This window comes from Aspergillus brasiliensis (genome assembly GCF_001889945.1).
Source record: "Aspergillus brasiliensis CBS 101740 unplaced genomic scaffold ASPBRscaffold_9, whole genome shotgun sequence".
Classification (NCBI taxonomy): domain Eukaryota; kingdom Fungi; phylum Ascomycota; class Eurotiomycetes; order Eurotiales; family Aspergillaceae; genus Aspergillus; species Aspergillus brasiliensis.
Genome location: NW_027137450.1, coordinates 1,056,320 through 1,072,280, shown reverse-complemented (window position 1 = coordinate 1,072,280; position 15,961 = coordinate 1,056,320). Strand labels below are relative to the sequence as shown.

At 49.3% G+C, this 15,961-nt stretch overlaps 4 protein-coding genes across 4 annotated transcripts; 2 read left to right on the top strand and 2 right to left on the bottom strand.

Moving 5' to 3' along the window:
* Positions 1–300: 300 nt before the first annotated feature.
* On the top strand, positions 301–2,152 carry ASPBRDRAFT_45456 (uncharacterized protein). The gene has a single exon (XM_067625409.1). It carries the CDS (start codon positions 485–487, stop codon positions 2,075–2,077), a length of 1,593 nt encoding a protein of 530 aa, XP_067477394.1. The 5' UTR covers positions 301–484; the 3' UTR covers positions 2,078–2,152.
* Positions 2,153–2,772: 620 nt separating this feature from the next.
* ASPBRDRAFT_76714 (uncharacterized protein) lies at positions 2,773–7,294 on the bottom strand. Its single transcript, XM_067629329.1, has 6 exons — positions 7,111–7,294; positions 5,364–7,036; positions 5,107–5,310; positions 4,747–5,001; positions 4,659–4,663; positions 2,773–4,208 (listed from the first exon to the last, which is right to left on the bottom strand). Exons 1-6 carry the CDS (start codon positions 7,248–7,250, stop codon positions 3,147–3,149), a joined length of 3,339 nt encoding a protein of 1,112 aa, XP_067477393.1. The 5' UTR covers positions 7,251–7,294; the 3' UTR covers positions 2,773–3,146.
* A 1,254-nt stretch (positions 7,295–8,548) lies between these two features.
* Positions 8,549–13,958, top strand: ASPBRDRAFT_208795 (uncharacterized protein; the record flags this gene model as incomplete). Its single annotated transcript, XM_067621842.1, has 8 exons — positions 8,549–9,441; positions 10,591–10,623; positions 10,675–10,798; positions 10,859–11,052; positions 11,114–11,229; positions 11,282–12,144; positions 12,191–13,320; positions 13,378–13,958. 8 exons carry the CDS (start codon positions 8,549–8,551, stop codon positions 13,850–13,852), a joined length of 3,828 nt encoding a protein of 1,275 aa, XP_067477392.1. The 3' UTR covers positions 13,853–13,958.
* Positions 13,959–14,649: 691 nt separating this feature from the next.
* Positions 14,650–15,961, bottom strand: ASPBRDRAFT_32018 (type I glyceraldehyde-3-phosphate dehydrogenase; the record flags this gene model as incomplete). The annotated part of the gene is made up of 5 exons (XM_067622970.1): positions 14,650–14,748; positions 14,803–15,010; positions 15,070–15,184; positions 15,242–15,808; positions 15,868–15,961. 5 exons carry the CDS (start codon positions 15,959–15,961, stop codon positions 14,650–14,652), a joined length of 1,083 nt encoding a protein of 360 aa, XP_067477391.1.

The following is a 15,961-nucleotide window of genomic DNA, read 5'->3' as shown; positions in this document are numbered from 1 at the left end:
ACCGATCACAGCACAATCGCTGATCTGTGGCAAAGCTAATATCTCACGTTCAACGTCAAGCGCAGAGACTTTCTCCCCACCCGTCTTGATGATATCTACACTTCGGCGGCCCTGAATGAAGTACGCGGGCCCTTGCGCCCACGATCCAGACGTCCCTAAGCCTGCGCCTGAGACCTTGGATCGTATGGCGTGTCGATGTCGGGGAAAGTACGGGGAATAAACGACGGGCTATCTTGGCACCGGGTATGTGCGGAACGCCAAATCAGCTTTTCCACTACACCTTCGGATGAGGATAGACCAGACGAAGAGCGTCAGTGAGAGACATTCTCGCCAATGGAAGCTTAGTTCCAACGACAGATAGCTGTGAAATCTGTTGCTAGCAGATACCGTTACGTAGAACGAGTTTCTCTGCGCCACCTCCTGCTTTCCGACCGTACAGAGTGGATAGCCAGCTTCTTATGACTCAGACCCCAGTTCATGCGCCATGACATACCAACGGGAAAGCTATTATCTAGATGCTGGACGGTTAGGTCACATTGAAGGCCTGACCATTACATCTGACGGTACCCCAGCTGTGCACTACTTCGGAGGCCTCCCATACGCTCTGCCACCGACTGGCCAGTGGCGTTTCCGCGTGCCACGCAAGCTGCCTCCAGACTACCAGTATGGGACGGCGACTGAACCAGGACAGTTCACGCGTGGTACTTGGGTGTGTCCGCAGCCTCCCAGCTCCAATACGCCCGATGCATCTGTGATGGACGAAGACTGCCTACAGCTGAACATCTGGGTGCCCGTGTGCTTCTACATCCATGGAGGCTTCCTACAAGTTGGAACTGCTAATCTCAGCCCCGAAGCTCTGGTGCCGTTACTGAGCGACTCAGCCTTCCAGGCGATCATGGTTTGGCCGGCATACAGACTCAATGCGCTTGGGTTCCTCACGGGCCGCGAGCTCGCAGCGGAAGCAAGTGCCCACGGAGAAGCGACTGGGAATATGGGTCTGTGGGACCAGAGAGCGGCTCTGGAATGGACTCATGAGCACATCTCATGCTTCGGTGGCAATCCAGCAAACATCACCGTCGCCGGGTATTCAGCCGGCGCGTACTCGACATTCCAACAGTTGGCTCACGAACTGTGGTGCGTTCCTGCAGAAAAAGCCATCATTAGAAGAGTTGCAATGTTCTCGAATGGTCCGGGCGTGAGGCCAAAAGCTCTACAGGATCAACAGGCACAATTTGACGAGTACCTCACAAGGGTTGGCATTGCTACGGATCTGGAAGATGAAATGAAGCTCGCCAAACTTCGGGCTCTTCCTTATCAGAGACTGATCGAAGTTCAAAGTGAAATGAAAATCTCCGAGTTCCGGGTCTGGGAAGATGGCCTGTTCTACCCCAAAGATCTTGTGGATCGGATCAACGATGGCCAGTTCGCGAAGAGGATGAAAAGTCGCGGTGTTACGCTACTCAACGGAGAATGCAAGGATGAGCATACCATGTACGGTAGGTGGCGAACGCCAGAGGATTCGTACACAGCAGTTTATGAACGCCTGAACGCGGAGTATGCCCCGTCGGTCACTCGAGCACTCATGAACCACTACTGTGGGCCGGAGCATAAACTGCCTGCAGGCTATGCGAGCTGGCGAGACTTCTTTGGTCGCCTTTACGCTGGGATTCAAGTCCATCACCTTGAGCGCGGCTTCCATCATGCGTTGTTCGAAGGGGGTCTTCAGCCTGGGAAGGATGTTTTGCGTTACCGGTTTGAGAGGCGACTTCAGTGCGTCGAGCAGATCATACCCCCTGAACTGGGAGTGACTCACCTAACTGACATCCCCATCTGGTTATGGGGTTCTGGTTTCAGCGGGGGCTTGACGAGTCAGGAGAAAGAATGGCTAAGGCGATGGAACGAGGGCTTTGCTGCATTCGTCAAGGGGGACTCTGTCAATTGGGGACCGACTAAACCGAACGAAATGAGAAGGTGGAGGAGCGATGGTGCAACTGATGTTTGGGAAGATTCGCTGTGGGAAGAGGGTATAGCATTCTGGAGGGTTGTCAACTACGGAACCAGAGACGCTGATCGCTGACTGGAGTCTGAGAAATGTTTATACAAAAATAATAAGGAACGCGACATTTTGTCTAGAGCCAATGCAGTAGCCAACCCCCTTATCGTAATTAGAAACAAGCTTGACCCGAATACGCATAGTTTCACGAAGAAAGTACTACCTCAAGCATCAGCCTATGTAACATGTGCAGTCCTTGTATAGCTCAATGACATGTACCGAAGACAATGCACGAGCGTCACATCAAAGAAAGGCTTGCATATCCAAGTGGATGACGCAGAAATCCAGGCAACTCCCTACAAACACGTTTCCACCGGCAGTCGAGATACCCGTGATAGTGCCATGCTTGAAAATACAATCTGAATATGCTTATCCGTCTTTGATAGAGCTGAGACCAATCCGAAAAGCCGGCGAACTTGCGGCTCGAACCGTCCCCCGCTCGCACCGGAGCGCCCATTGATATGAATAGTATGCCTTATCCCGGGAAGAAGCCGACATTCGGGATGGTGAGTTCCAGCGGGTCACAGCCATGGGCACTCAGGGTCTTTGGTGGGCACACCTTAGTGGAACCAGGTGCGAAGTAAAAGTGTCTACTCCTGTACATGCGGGGATAATCTAGATGCTTTAAATGAATGCTTACAGCCTGGGTCAGCTAGAGAGACATTGCTGGACTGATCCTTCATCATCGGTCTGGAAGTATAAAGAAAAGAAAATAATCTGCAATACTGAACATCTTCTAGAGCTAAATAGAGTACTTAGATTTAGTAGTATATTTCAGAAACAAACATCCCCAGAAACAACTAGACAAATCAGTGAAGTAGTCACCTTGCTATGCTAACATACGGGGATAAGTGCTGAATATAGTGCCATTAAAATAAAAACAGAGCATGAGAATGGCTTTGAATGAGCATGAGATAAACTGATAATGCCCAATAATATGCCAACGACGGCGCTATTAAATTGTGTGAGGCATGACTTGCATGCACACATACAAGAGGAGACACATGCCCGGACCAACAATGAACTTGCATGAAATGGATTGAATACAATGGCTGGCATCACCATCATATCACACGAGAACCCCGTCCTAACCTTATGCCAATCTCCGATCGTCCGGAATTGCCTTCTTCTCTTCATCCGTCAGATGCACATTGAAAATCTCCGCCAGCGCCTGCAAACGTTCATCTTCCGTCTTGCACTCCTTGATGACCCTGCGATTGGCGCCAATCGTTTCTCTCACGGTGTCCGCGAACAAGGTGAGATTCCCAACGATCACCTCCTTTTCCTCGTCCATGAGCATCTTCGTACAGGTAACATATCTAGTGAAGAAAGATCTCGGGTTTGTCGACGTGAACCAAGACAGGACTTCATAATCTTGGGGCAAGAACTCCGTCTCAGTAAAGCAGTAGGTCGGCACCCACTCTTTCTTAGCCGCATCAGCCGGGTTATAGCAGACATCGAAGCACCACATCTTCGGCGGTCCTGTACCGCTGGCAGACCGAGTCGCGTACGACTCAGCTATAGGCCGCAACTGCAGCCGAATCAAGCGTGGAGCGATACTGATCGTCTCGAATCCATCGCGCAGCGGATACGGGAGGTTAGGACCCATAGAGCCCATTCCCACGTCGACGACGTACCACTCGTCGTCCAGTCGCACCAGGTTAAGCATGTGGTTCCACCCGTCATACGTGGCCCTTTGATTGCGCCGGACCTCTGGATAGGGGCTCATAGCCCGCGCCACGCGGCCGCCACAGTTGCGCACTTCGTAGCCGAGCGAGCGGAGGACGGTCCCGAAAAAGATGTTGTTTTCCATACATCGCCCGCCGAGTCGCCGGCGGACGATCTTGGTGTAGAGCTCTGCTGGGTCAAGTGTGACGGTCTTGTGTGTGGAATAGTGCAGGACGAGGTTCTCGAATGGGACGTTGCATGTGTGGTATCGGGTCAGGGCATGCAGCAAGGGTAGCCCGTGTTCTTTGGTTCCGGCTTGTGTGGCGTCTTTCAACACCATCGAGTCGAGGTACTTTGGTGGAACCTTGATGCACTCCAGGTAGTCTCGTAGCTCGGCATCGCTGTAGAGTGGGCGGGCGTCCTCTTCCAAGGGGATTTGGGTGAGGGCAGTGGGTACAGGGTTGGATGACATGATGAGGTAGTTACACTTGAATTGTGTGGGACTCTTGCGGAACGGTTGCGGAAGGAAATTATAGGGTTATTATATCGGGAGATCTTCCCTGGCCGGACCGGAGGTCCGTTGGCAGTGCGTGCGGGGATTCGACACATATTAAACTACTTTTATCGAGAGTGCGCGTGATAAATTATTAATACGTGGAACGTGGGGAGTCGGGGAGATAAGCCCGACCAGGTCCGCGCGTCTCACTCAGCTAGGATGCTCACTAGTCAGTCTCCGGGTTTCTGTCGTCGACCAATGAATGACATTCTGCGGGTCATAGCGTCATTAGTATAGTGATAGCATATTATTGGAGTCTCCTCTCTCAACAAGAAAGCAAGAGCTATACTTTCTACTGTTCTTCTATTGTGAAGGAAACACCCGGGTGTTTTAAGTCTAGAGAACAGGCTCAGGAAGGGAGGCGTAGGGCTGAGTTTTGACATTTACTTGAATGTGTCCCGCCAGCAAGGAGTGACTTGTATAGCTAACAGAATGTCAGAAGTAAAATCATCTCATATATCTCAAAGACCTCCACGAGGAGAGCCTTCCCACAGGCCATTTCCCAGAGCAAACCCCTCCACTGGCGATTGATGAAAGCCCTCGAAAATGGATGGGTCGAAGATTTCAGATGAGAAGAGCTGGAATGCCTCCATGTCTTCTACATTGAAAAACACTGGTTCTGCTGAACCGGAGACAGGATCAGAAGCGGATTGATTGTTAGATACTGCCGGATTCAAGGTCGAGGCAGCTTCAAAGCGGCCATCGGCAGTATTTGGTGCGGCTCCTGCTATGTTGTTAACAAAGAAAAGAAAAGCTAATGAAATTCAATAGCATGAAAGAAGAGCTGTTCGCATTTGCAATTTGGAGAGCAATGGTGACATTGACTCACCTTTGATGCTGCACATTCTGGCAAGTCTGCGAATGTATTCAAGACAACTCAAGACCAGGCTGTTCTCTTGGTCTAGCTCGTGGAATATCGTTTCTGCCTTACTAAGTAGGATCTTCGAGTCCTTCACGGCTGCTTCGTCCACCACATTCTCCCCATGCTGTGCCCACAGTAGGCGGCCGCTGATGACCAGTGAGGCAGTGAAGACTGTAATGTGTCTGGTTAGCATCCCAATTTGGCCGTAGTTTGAGGAGGCTTACCGTAGTATAATGTGAAAAACCACGCCCCAAGGTTATTCTTACTCGTTGGATCTGTAAAGATGATGGAATGAACAATTTCAATGGTAAGTTGTGCTGCCCGTATGCATTCGTGGGCCTCTGCCATAGCGAGCCGTATCAGATATGGCGGGCTTCCAATCGCCGCACTTTCTGTTCGAAACAAGTGACGTATTGTGGCACTGAGCAATGGTTTGTGTATCAAAATGGCAAGGCTATAATACCTTAGCGTGAGAATGACACGAAACCGATTTGCGGGAGAATTATGCAAAAGAATGCTGGACTCCGGCTCGCAGAGACGCAGATGTGATGGCAGGCTCGCCGCCCAGATTTGAAGCATTTTCCGGAGCTCTCCTGAGGCTTTAAGCGAAGCCATGTCGTCTGGGTCCAAGTCAGAGTCCTCAAGATTTGCCCCATACTGATTAATGAGTGACTTTCCCATCACTTGGTACAGCCTGAACGAAACAGCGAGAAATTCGCCCGGTAAATCAAGGATACTCTGGGAGCCACTCGAACATGGCGATAATCCATGGACTGGCTCTCGTCCGACCACCTGTTCATCCGGAATACTTGCTGGTCTGCCAAAGGCCACGCTTAGAACCTTGTCTAGACAGTATATTACAACCCATGTCCGACGGCGATAGTCCTTGTGCACGGGATCGACAGTCCTACCAGCTGTGTCACTGTGGAGCCCTAATGCGATAGCTGACCGGATGACAAGCCCGTGATTGTTCCAGGCCTGCACTGAACGCTGTGTACCCTGGCAGTGGATCACGACGAGGAGCAGATAATGGACCATCTCAAGGCTGATGACACGTCTTGACAGGTCGCCACAAAGTTCCAGGGCCCTTTTGTAAAAGACATTGGATTTCTCGAAGCGCTTTTTCGCCGACGCCACTCGGTCTCTGTCGAAGCTGCTGGCTATGGCGAACATCATGTTTAGAGTCCCTAACCAGGTTCTGCGCGCTCTGATAAAGCCATTGTGTTTGCACTCGGTATATGTTTTTCTCATGGTCTCCTCGTGGATAAAAGGAAAGACTGCGCCCGCCGTGTCGAAGTAGATGTCGAGCAAAGAGTCCATCTCTTCGACAGACGGCAACGCGGTAGGGGATGAGTCCAGGTGCGTTAATGATGCCGCAGCCGGATGGTATGACTGTCCCTGGGAGACACTCGCTACGATGCTTTCGCGTAGAGCAGAGTCTTTGTCTACGGCGAATGTTACGGCTGGTGAGGCCCGATGCACAGCAGCTATGCCCCGAAGAAGAAGCTGCGTGAAATTAATGTTGGAAGACTCGCCAAAGAAAGCCGAACTCTGCTCTTCAATAAAGGTCATGGCCATGCCGTTGGTCGATGCGTCTTCGTCCTGTGGCTCTTCCAGACCGGTAGCGTTCGTCTCTTTTGCGCGCGTCACTACTGGTTCCCGCGCAGGGGTGCTGCTGGCGGGGTGGCATGCATAATTGGTTGGGCACGGCGAGAGATGGCCTCTGAGCACATCATTGAGCCGCTCTAACTTGTGTTCGACAGACGCCAAGCGTTGTTCCAGATCAGATACATAGCCCTTGCGTACAATGATATTGGTCGCCGATTCACTGGGCTCGTAAAAGCAATCGAACCCGAGTGATATGCAGGAAGAGCACGAGGGCCGCTGGCCATCGCATCTGCCAGGAACAATGATTAGTGAGTGGATAAACTGGCAAGTCAGTCGTCTTTCGCCCTCGTCGCCATGGCATACCTGGACTTGCGCGTACGGCAGGCGTTACATGCCAGACCGATGCGTCGCCGCTTGCTTGCCGGGGGGCCAGAATCCAGGGCCGATTCACGGCCATGATCTGATGTCGGCTTTTTTGACGCATGTTCCACCATCGTAAGCATAGAGCGCAGTATGTGAGTGTGTGAGCGTATGGGGTGGATCAGAAGGTGGCACGCGTCATCGGGGAGAAACAGGAAGCCTGCGATACCGCGGATGGCCTGCCTCGGGAGACACGGCAGCCTGAGCAATCGCGGGGAAGTGGATACATGGAGTAGATTGCTTATCTAGACGATGCTAACAAGGTCCAATAACTCTGTCTAATGACATTGTTCCCCCTGCTGATAACCACTAGCCTGTGCCTCGGCTCCTTCCCGTTGTTACTGGTTCATAGCGTTGGGGAGCCACGAAGTCTATCGCTAACGTATGTGACTGTCCTCAAGATCTCTTCTGCTGCTACAAATCTGATTACCTTATGGTTGGTAATATAGAGATAAATAATGATAACCGGGGGAAACTGTTTATCCTTCTCTGTCTGTCCTGGAGACCCATGTGGGAGCTGTTATGAGCATCAGATTTGACAGAAGGCATCTATAAACTTCCTCGCAACCCGTCGACCCTTCTACTTCTTCACTCTGCTTTCCCATGCTTTCGGAATTATATGAACTGCTCTTTCAATTCCTGGGAAATGGAAGCATGTGAGGGGTTGAAAGGCCAAGTAGAAGACAGATTGACTGTCTGGGATTTACGCGATTGGACGCCACTTAACTACTAGTTTACTAGTAACTCACTAAATAGTCAATTCATGTTGCCTATCCCGCTTAATCAGCGGAGACTAAACCAGCGCTCGGGCACTAATTGGCTCGACAGGTTCAAGTGCCTTTCGCGATACTCTCCGAAAGTCCACCCGTATACGTTGACGAACATGCATAGCCACATCCTATACTCTTCTTACCATATCTACGAAGATTGGACTACAAGTAGTCTGATTCGTAATGGCATATATAAGCGTGATCTTGATTTACACAAGGTTGAGAAAAGAGAAGGGTATGCTCAGCCTTAGCCCGGACTTGGGAAGGAGAATTGGGGGTCTACTGAACGGTCTAGCCCCTGGAATAAGTACTGGTTGGCAAAAGAGGCATATGCTCTGGATGATAAAGGAGTCAGTACTATACTAAGGCTTCTCTATAGATATTATGAACAGTATGCCTGATGTCACGGGACTCATGACGTCATAATGGATGAGCGGAATACGAATGAATCCCTTCAAGTTCATCAAATGTCTCGCTCTCTTTGCTATAAAGTATATGTCTCCAAAGTCTCTTATGATACAATTGACTCTCTGGGAGTTGAGGTAGTACGATAAATGAACGAAGGTATGCCATAGATCTGATTCTACCAGCGAAAGAAAACGCTACTCATCATGCCTGAAGATGCCTCTGATACCATTCATGGTCCAGTCCATGGAGTCCAACAGGAACCTCCGGACACCTTGCCGTGCCCTTCAACCCCAGAGAAACTTATGCAGAAAAAGCCCAGGATTACAGAACATTTGTGGATAGTACTAGGGCCTCCTGCGATCTTACTATTCGACCTGGTCGTTCCGTGCATAATATACTACTCCTGGTATGATATTCATAGGTCCCGGTGGAGGAATGCCTGCATAGCATATCATGCGGCTCTTGAAATATGCCCGCTCCCGAAACCCGAATTTGACAGACATATCTTGGGTTATGCAATCATCAGCTTCGGCATTGGGGAGCTTTACATCCTGATAGCCCGCGTATGTCGTCTTTTACTCCATCCCACGGAGTGTGCTCCCCTATTATCTCGCTCGCGCTGGGAACTCGACGCAACCTCCTGGGTCTACGGCGCTTCCATGATCTGTGCCTTGATCCCGTTTGTTATCAGTAGCAGTAAGGAGATTCCGGTTCTATATCTTTATTCCCCTGCCTTTCTCCTTGGTTTCCTAGGTATCTTGATGCTCATCACCCTGGTCCCCTTCCCTATACCAATTGGTATCGACTCCCAGCGTAAGGGATCACGATTACGTCCATTCGTCTACTATGCCGCGGAGGACATGATCGCCGTTGACGGCCTGCAAGACCGTGAGTTCCGAATCAGATACAATTTTCGGTACGAGACTTCGGCAGCTTTCCGGAAGATGCTTCTCTATCTAACCCTCTGGTGGTTCTTCGGAATTGCTGTCTATATTGGCTGTGTTTCAGCTATCATATGGACACTGGAGTTCCATTATGCCTTTGGCTTATCTCTGGGTGTTCTCTTTAGTTTTCTTATCATTTGGGCGATGGTATCGTATGTTTGGGTATGGGATGCCGTGCGCCGACAAGCAAACCGCGCAATGCCTTGTACCTTAGGGAGTTCGAATGTATAGTAGTATGGGTTGACGCTGGGCTTGCAACATAAATGAGCTTGTTTGGAACATATAAGTAAAGAATCGTCGATAATGTAATCTAAAGTTATTAGCAATACAAAGTAAGTTACTAAAGATCAATGTTGTTTCATATATATTCTATTATCGCCCTTTCCCCTGAATCGGCATGAATTTCTAGGGAATAGCACCCGGCCAGTAGCAAAGACGAGAGAATGAGACTTCGAGCCCGAGTGCGGGGAAGCACACATAATAAGCATTCGTATTGGTCCCAAACCTTCATGGTAATTCTCACTCCACCCGAATTGTTTCTCCCATGGAATGTGTCGATCGAATAGATGGAAGATAATTAATTTTTGGTTTCCCGTCGTTTCAATCCCTCAGATGTATTTCACCTTCGTAGGAGCTTGAAGAGAATATTCTCACTAAGTCAAAGCAGGCACGACGACGTCAGAATGCGAAAATGAGAAGCTCAAAAATATAGCGCAGTGGCAACCATGGACGTAGTGACGGGAGTTTAGTAACATCCGAAAATCTAGACTGTGTGATGGACGAGATCAAGGGATGCTTTACGAGGTCAGTATCCTTTTAGCTGGAACTACCGCTTCATGATTACGCCACAACGTCAACATGAAAGTCTTTCAGACTCTGCCTATTTCTGCCATACCACTGCTAACGAGATACAAACATTTTTGTCTACTTGGTGTCAAGGTTGATGTGGGTCAGATCAAGGCGATGCTCAATCTCTAAATTGAAGAGTCTCTGTAGACATTTTGTATTTCCTTCCAGTGAAATAGTCAAATACCTGACCAGCTTGCAAAACTAAACTCCAAATTGACTCGACACGGTACAGACCTCTAAAATGCAGTCAACGTGGGGAAAGTTCCGAGCAAAGCTCGGTCTGGACATTCCCACGTTTCTATTGATGATCAAGTACGTTTTGCCCACCGAAGCCTTCCAACATGAGCCATCGCAGCATGTATTTGGCTTATGTGGTTACACTCTCATTCGCAACGGATCAAGACTTTCATACTCCGCGTTCCCTAAGACAGACACTGACTTGCGAACAAAAGGGGAGCAATTGCACCAACTATTGGGCTCGCGATGTATGTTCACAATCTCCAGCTCGAGGAATAGGACACTCTGATCCTCTGCAGATATCAAAGCAATGGTGTCGCGAGACGCTTTTCTACCATCGGCTATCTTGTTCCCATCATGTCAATTCTCACTGTTCCGGTGGCCCCACGAGCTCGGTTTCTGCAAAATCTTATAGTCAGCATAGTGTGTGTCCCGCGAGATGGAATACGGCTGGGTAATAACTAATCGATGCTTATTGAATAGCTTGCAGTGGGCCTCGCAACTGCATTGTCTTTCCTGTCGATGTGGTGTGCCGTGAAGGCTCGAGATAATACCACCCATATTCCCGAGGCAAAGAACACTGGTCCAGTTACCGGCGCTCCAGTAAGCCCCTTCAACGCCGCTGCCAGTGTGAATATGGCGGTATGGTTAGCGTTTGAAGTGTGGCTGGCGAACACGTTTGTTGCTCTTTATCCCAAGCACCCACTTGTTAGTTACCCAGCCTGACAGATGGTGTAGGTTCCGCGCATTCCGACCTCAGTACTTCCTCCCGTCGATCATTTTCTCCATCTTTGTTCAAGTGACAGGGACTTATGGAAGTCAGTTTGCTACTTTGAAAGAAGCTGCGAACCTTAGTAAGACTGAATATCTGTATCTTCCACTCATTTTCTAATCCTTAGTCACTAGTCAAACACTTAGTGGAAACATTTTTCACAGGATTCGGACTTTCGGCGGCTATCAATTTGCTAATTCTTCCGGTTACGTCTCGAAAGTTGGTCACCATTCAAATAACCGAGATTCTCCAGGGGGTCCAGAAAACACTCGATGTCCAACATAAGTTCATTGAATCCCTATCGTCACGCGACTGGTTCCCTCTGTATCATGGCTCAGATCTCCCTCCGCGAGAGAAGAAGTCACCGTGGTTAGAAGCAGATGCCGTGCAAACTGCGACGATACATTTCGCCGAAGGCTTTGCGAAGATGAAGGCAGAGCTACGCTATGCAAAGCGAGAGGCTGGTTGGGCATACCTGGGTCCCAAAGAGCTAGTAGAGATCAGCCACATAATGAAGAAGATATTTACGTCAATACTCTGGATGGAGTCCATTGTCAAGGTGACAAAAAGTCTTGAAGAACACGGCAGCTGGGAAACCTTCAGAGGCGTGCCCATCTCTCATACAATCAGTGAGTTCGAGAGCAACCAGGAGGAGAAACAACAGTGGCACCGGCAGTTCGCGCAGCAACGCACCCCAGCGAGAGAGCTTTTCCAGGCCATGAAACAAGGCATCCGCCACTCCCTATATGCTCTTCGTCTACAGAAACCGCCTGCTAGAGTCAAATTGGATCTTGAAAGCAACCAAAGTAGCGCGGCCGCAGGCCTGCAAAATGCAGTTGAAAGCTTCGTTCGGCAGCGGCAAGCCCCATTGGAGGCCTGGCTTAGCTGGACAGGCATGGACGGGCCTGAGCAAACAGAACTCCTCAAAAGTGGTGGGAAAAGCGCAGACTCTCAGCAACGCGAGCGGCGTCAGTTTCAACTGTTCCTTTTCCTCGATGTAAGCCTCCCTAAGCGTTAGAATTGCCGTGACTGACTCATTGAAGTTGGAATATTCTCTTATTACGACTGCCAGAAGTATCTTGGAACTCACCAAATATGCCGACTCCAAGGCGGCTGGTGGCACTATGACCCGTCAACGCTTCATTGTCCCAAGCTGGAAGCAACTGACGAAATGGTTCTGGGCGTCATTATCTAGGGAAGACCATGAATTGGATTATCAGCAATACAACAGAAGATCGGGAACTGTCAGAGTCAGCCTCCGTGACATTCTACAGACTGGTACTGACCCAGAACATCTTTCACCGCGAACCCGCTGGGAAAGGATCAGTAATAAGTTTCGGACTATCTTCCATTTCTTTGGGTCTCCGGAGTCAATCTTTGGTCTGCGGGTGGCCGTGGCGACCATGTCGGTGACCCTTGTTGCTTTTCTCAGGAACTCACAGCACTTCTATATCCAACAACGTCTCATTTGGGGCTCGATCATGATTGCCATCAGCATGACGCTAACGGCTGGGTCGGCCATGTACGGACAATCAGTTCGGTTTTTTGGGACAGTCATTGGCATGGTGGTGTCATACATCGACTGGTATATAGTCGACGCGCATACGGCTGGCGTTCTCGTATTCGTTGGCATTAGCATGGCCTTGTTCCATTACCCACTGATTCGGTTTCCTGCTGACCCAGTGATACCGATAATCGGAATGGTTACGGTCATGTTGATCGTGGGCTACGCGCTGCAAGTCAAGAAAGTGGGTCTCGCTGTGTCTGAAAGCAATGGCCAGGCATACCATGCCCTATACGTGCTTTCACCTTACCGAGTAGCTACCGTTGTAGGTGGCATTGGCGTCGCCTTTATTTTCACCTATTTCCCTTGTGCATTCACAGTCCGAACCCGGCTTCGAAAAGATCTCGGGTCTTTTATATATCTTCTCGCGCATTACTATAGTGCTGCATACAAGGCCTGTTCTTTACGGCTTCGAGACATAGCAGGATACCCCAGAGACAAGAAAAGCCTAGGAATTGTGCTCGAGAAGGCTCTTGCTCGCTTACTTGCTAAGGAAGTTGTACTCCTCCAAGGAATGAAGCAACACTTGGCTTTTGTTGCCTGGGAACCTGCACTTGGAGGGAAATTCCCCAGGGATGCATATGAGAAACTGGCTGAGAAAGCGCAAAGGTTTGTTTGCTATCCTCCCTAACTAAGCTTTGTCTCACTGTTGTTAACGAAGCCTAGTATTCTCCAGCTTATCACGGTCATGGTGTTCATCACTGATTCATTCCGAGAGGATTCCATCCATTCGAATGACCGAGTTCCCTCGGAATTGTGGCGGGAAAATATCAAGAAACTTATCACCTCTCTGGACTTGAAATCTCGAGAAGTAACTTCATTCTTCACTACGACAGCCGGAGTCATAAAAAGCGCAACCCCACTTCCTCTTTACATCAGAGAGCCGAGGCTACACCACCCTAGCCAAGTGCTCGCTGATGTGGATGGAAGCCTTCTCAGTGTGCAGCACGTCGGCGAAGAGGGGTATTCAGCCATCGCTGCCTTAGAAATTACCATAGCCCTGCTGGCAGATAATCTGGCTGGACTACTTTTTGAGACCAGAAAGCTTGTTGGGGAGCTGGATCCGGTTAGAGATATTATCCACAAGCAAGAGTGGCCTGCCAATCTCGATTCGATGATGGCATGGGAAGGATTGGACTGAAGGATTGACCGTCTTTTTATTCTGATCTTGGGCACACCGAACTGTTGTTCAGTGATATGTACTCCTTAAAGAACAATATCCTGTGATGCAGTTTTTGGAGTTTCGTACGTCTTCTGGATTAGCATCTGACTCCTGACAAGTCTTATGAAGCACAGCTACTTTTATAATTGCTGCTATGGTTGTTGCGCAAGATGTAGCCGAGGCAAACGGTCCCTTTTCCGATGACGATAAAGCGGCCTCCCTTTGATTGGTTACAGGCCGAAGTGACTGCCAATTTGGCTTACTCATGATCGTGGCAGTCACGTGCAGCAGGCTAGGGTCGATTGGCCCCTACCAAGAGACCTGTTGACATCGACAGTCCATTATCAATGCTCCCTATTGTTGTTACTCCCTATGAAGGTCTGAATTTGGTAAAACCTGCCGCTGCATTCTAAAGTAGCAGATGCATAAACTCCTTATATGGAAAGTTAGAGGAATCTACATTAGCAATGGTAGTATTGACGTAGCTTGTCCACGAAAATATATAGTATTATATTAGGTTGATTAGTACTGTACAGAAGACTTGTAGTCTTCGCAGACTCTATATCACATGGCATGAAGTTATGATACTTAAAGGAGAATTTTAGTATTTCTCATTAATACTTTCTATTACTAGGCAAATAGTCTAAATAATCTAAGGTGATATCGCGTACAACAAGTGCAGAAGAGTCATATAGGCATAATAAAAAGTGAAACCACCACCACCACCACCCAATTCTTACTCTTCAAGAGCAAGGCGCTACTTTGTATGTAAAGCATCAGGACAGGTGCTGAGCGGCATGGACATGTGTCGCCAGATCCAGCAGGCGATTCGAGTAACCCCACTCATTATCGTACCACGCCATGATTTTGAAGAACTACAAAATGACCAGTCAGCATGAGACCACGGTAAACTTGCAGGGCATACATACCTGAGGATTCAGCTCTGTACATGCAGGTGCATCAATGATAGCACTATACGGGCTTCCATTGTAGTCTGCGCTCACGAGCTCCTCATCTGTCACCCTCAGCACGCCCGCCATGCTGGACTTGGAGGCGATGCGGAAGGCAGAAAGAATTTCGGAAAGGGATGTGGGCTTTTCGGTGCTGATTGTAAGATCGATCATGGAGACGTTGGGTCTGTATTCAGTCAAATTAGTATATGATAGTTATCAAGAGAGTAGACGAGGAGAGCTTACGTTGGGACACGGATGGATACACCCGTTACCTTGCCACTTAGCTCAGGCAGCACTGCCGCAACCGCCTTTGCAGCGCCAGTTGTAGTAGGGATAATGTTGTTGAAGACACCGCGACCTATGAGCAGACATATTAGCTTTATTCCATCAAAAATTATAGAAGGGGGTCACTCACCAAGCCGACGGTTCTTCTTGCTATACCCATCCAGAACCTGCTGAGAACGAGTCGCCGCATGAATGGTAGTCAAGAATCCCTGCGAGACACCAAAGTTCTCATGAAGCACCTTCAACACCGGGGTAACGCAGTTCGTTGTGCAGCTTGCATTCGAGATAACCAGGTTCTCCTCCGTAGGACGGTACAAGTTCGAGTTAACGCCATAGACAAAGGTCGGCGAATCCGAGGGCGCAGAGATCAGGACTCGCTTTGCCTGACCATAGGTGATGTGATCGATAGCTAGGTGTGTCTTGGTGAATTTGCCGGTACATTCGAGGACATAGTCGACGCCGAGAGCATTCCAGTTGAGCTTTTTCAGATCGCGCTCTGAGGTCAGAGTAATGGGAGTGCCGTCGATGGTGATCAGATTGTCGGATTTGATTTGGATGGATGTTCCTTCGTCGAGGTCTCCCATGGAGGAGTCATATCGGATGAGGTAGATGAGGTCTTCGACGGTGACGCAGGTGTGATTGATAGCGACGACTTGAATGTCTGAGCGGACGAGAGATGCGCGAAGGAGGTTGCGACCTAAGTAGTCTTATGTTGAGTGGTTTGTGCTGTGTTACATGAGAGGTACCATAGCATACCTATCCGGCCGAAGCCGTTGATGCCTACTTTGCAGGCGAATGGTGATGCGGAGATACCAACAGGAGAGTCATTGGTGGAGGGAGCCATGATCAT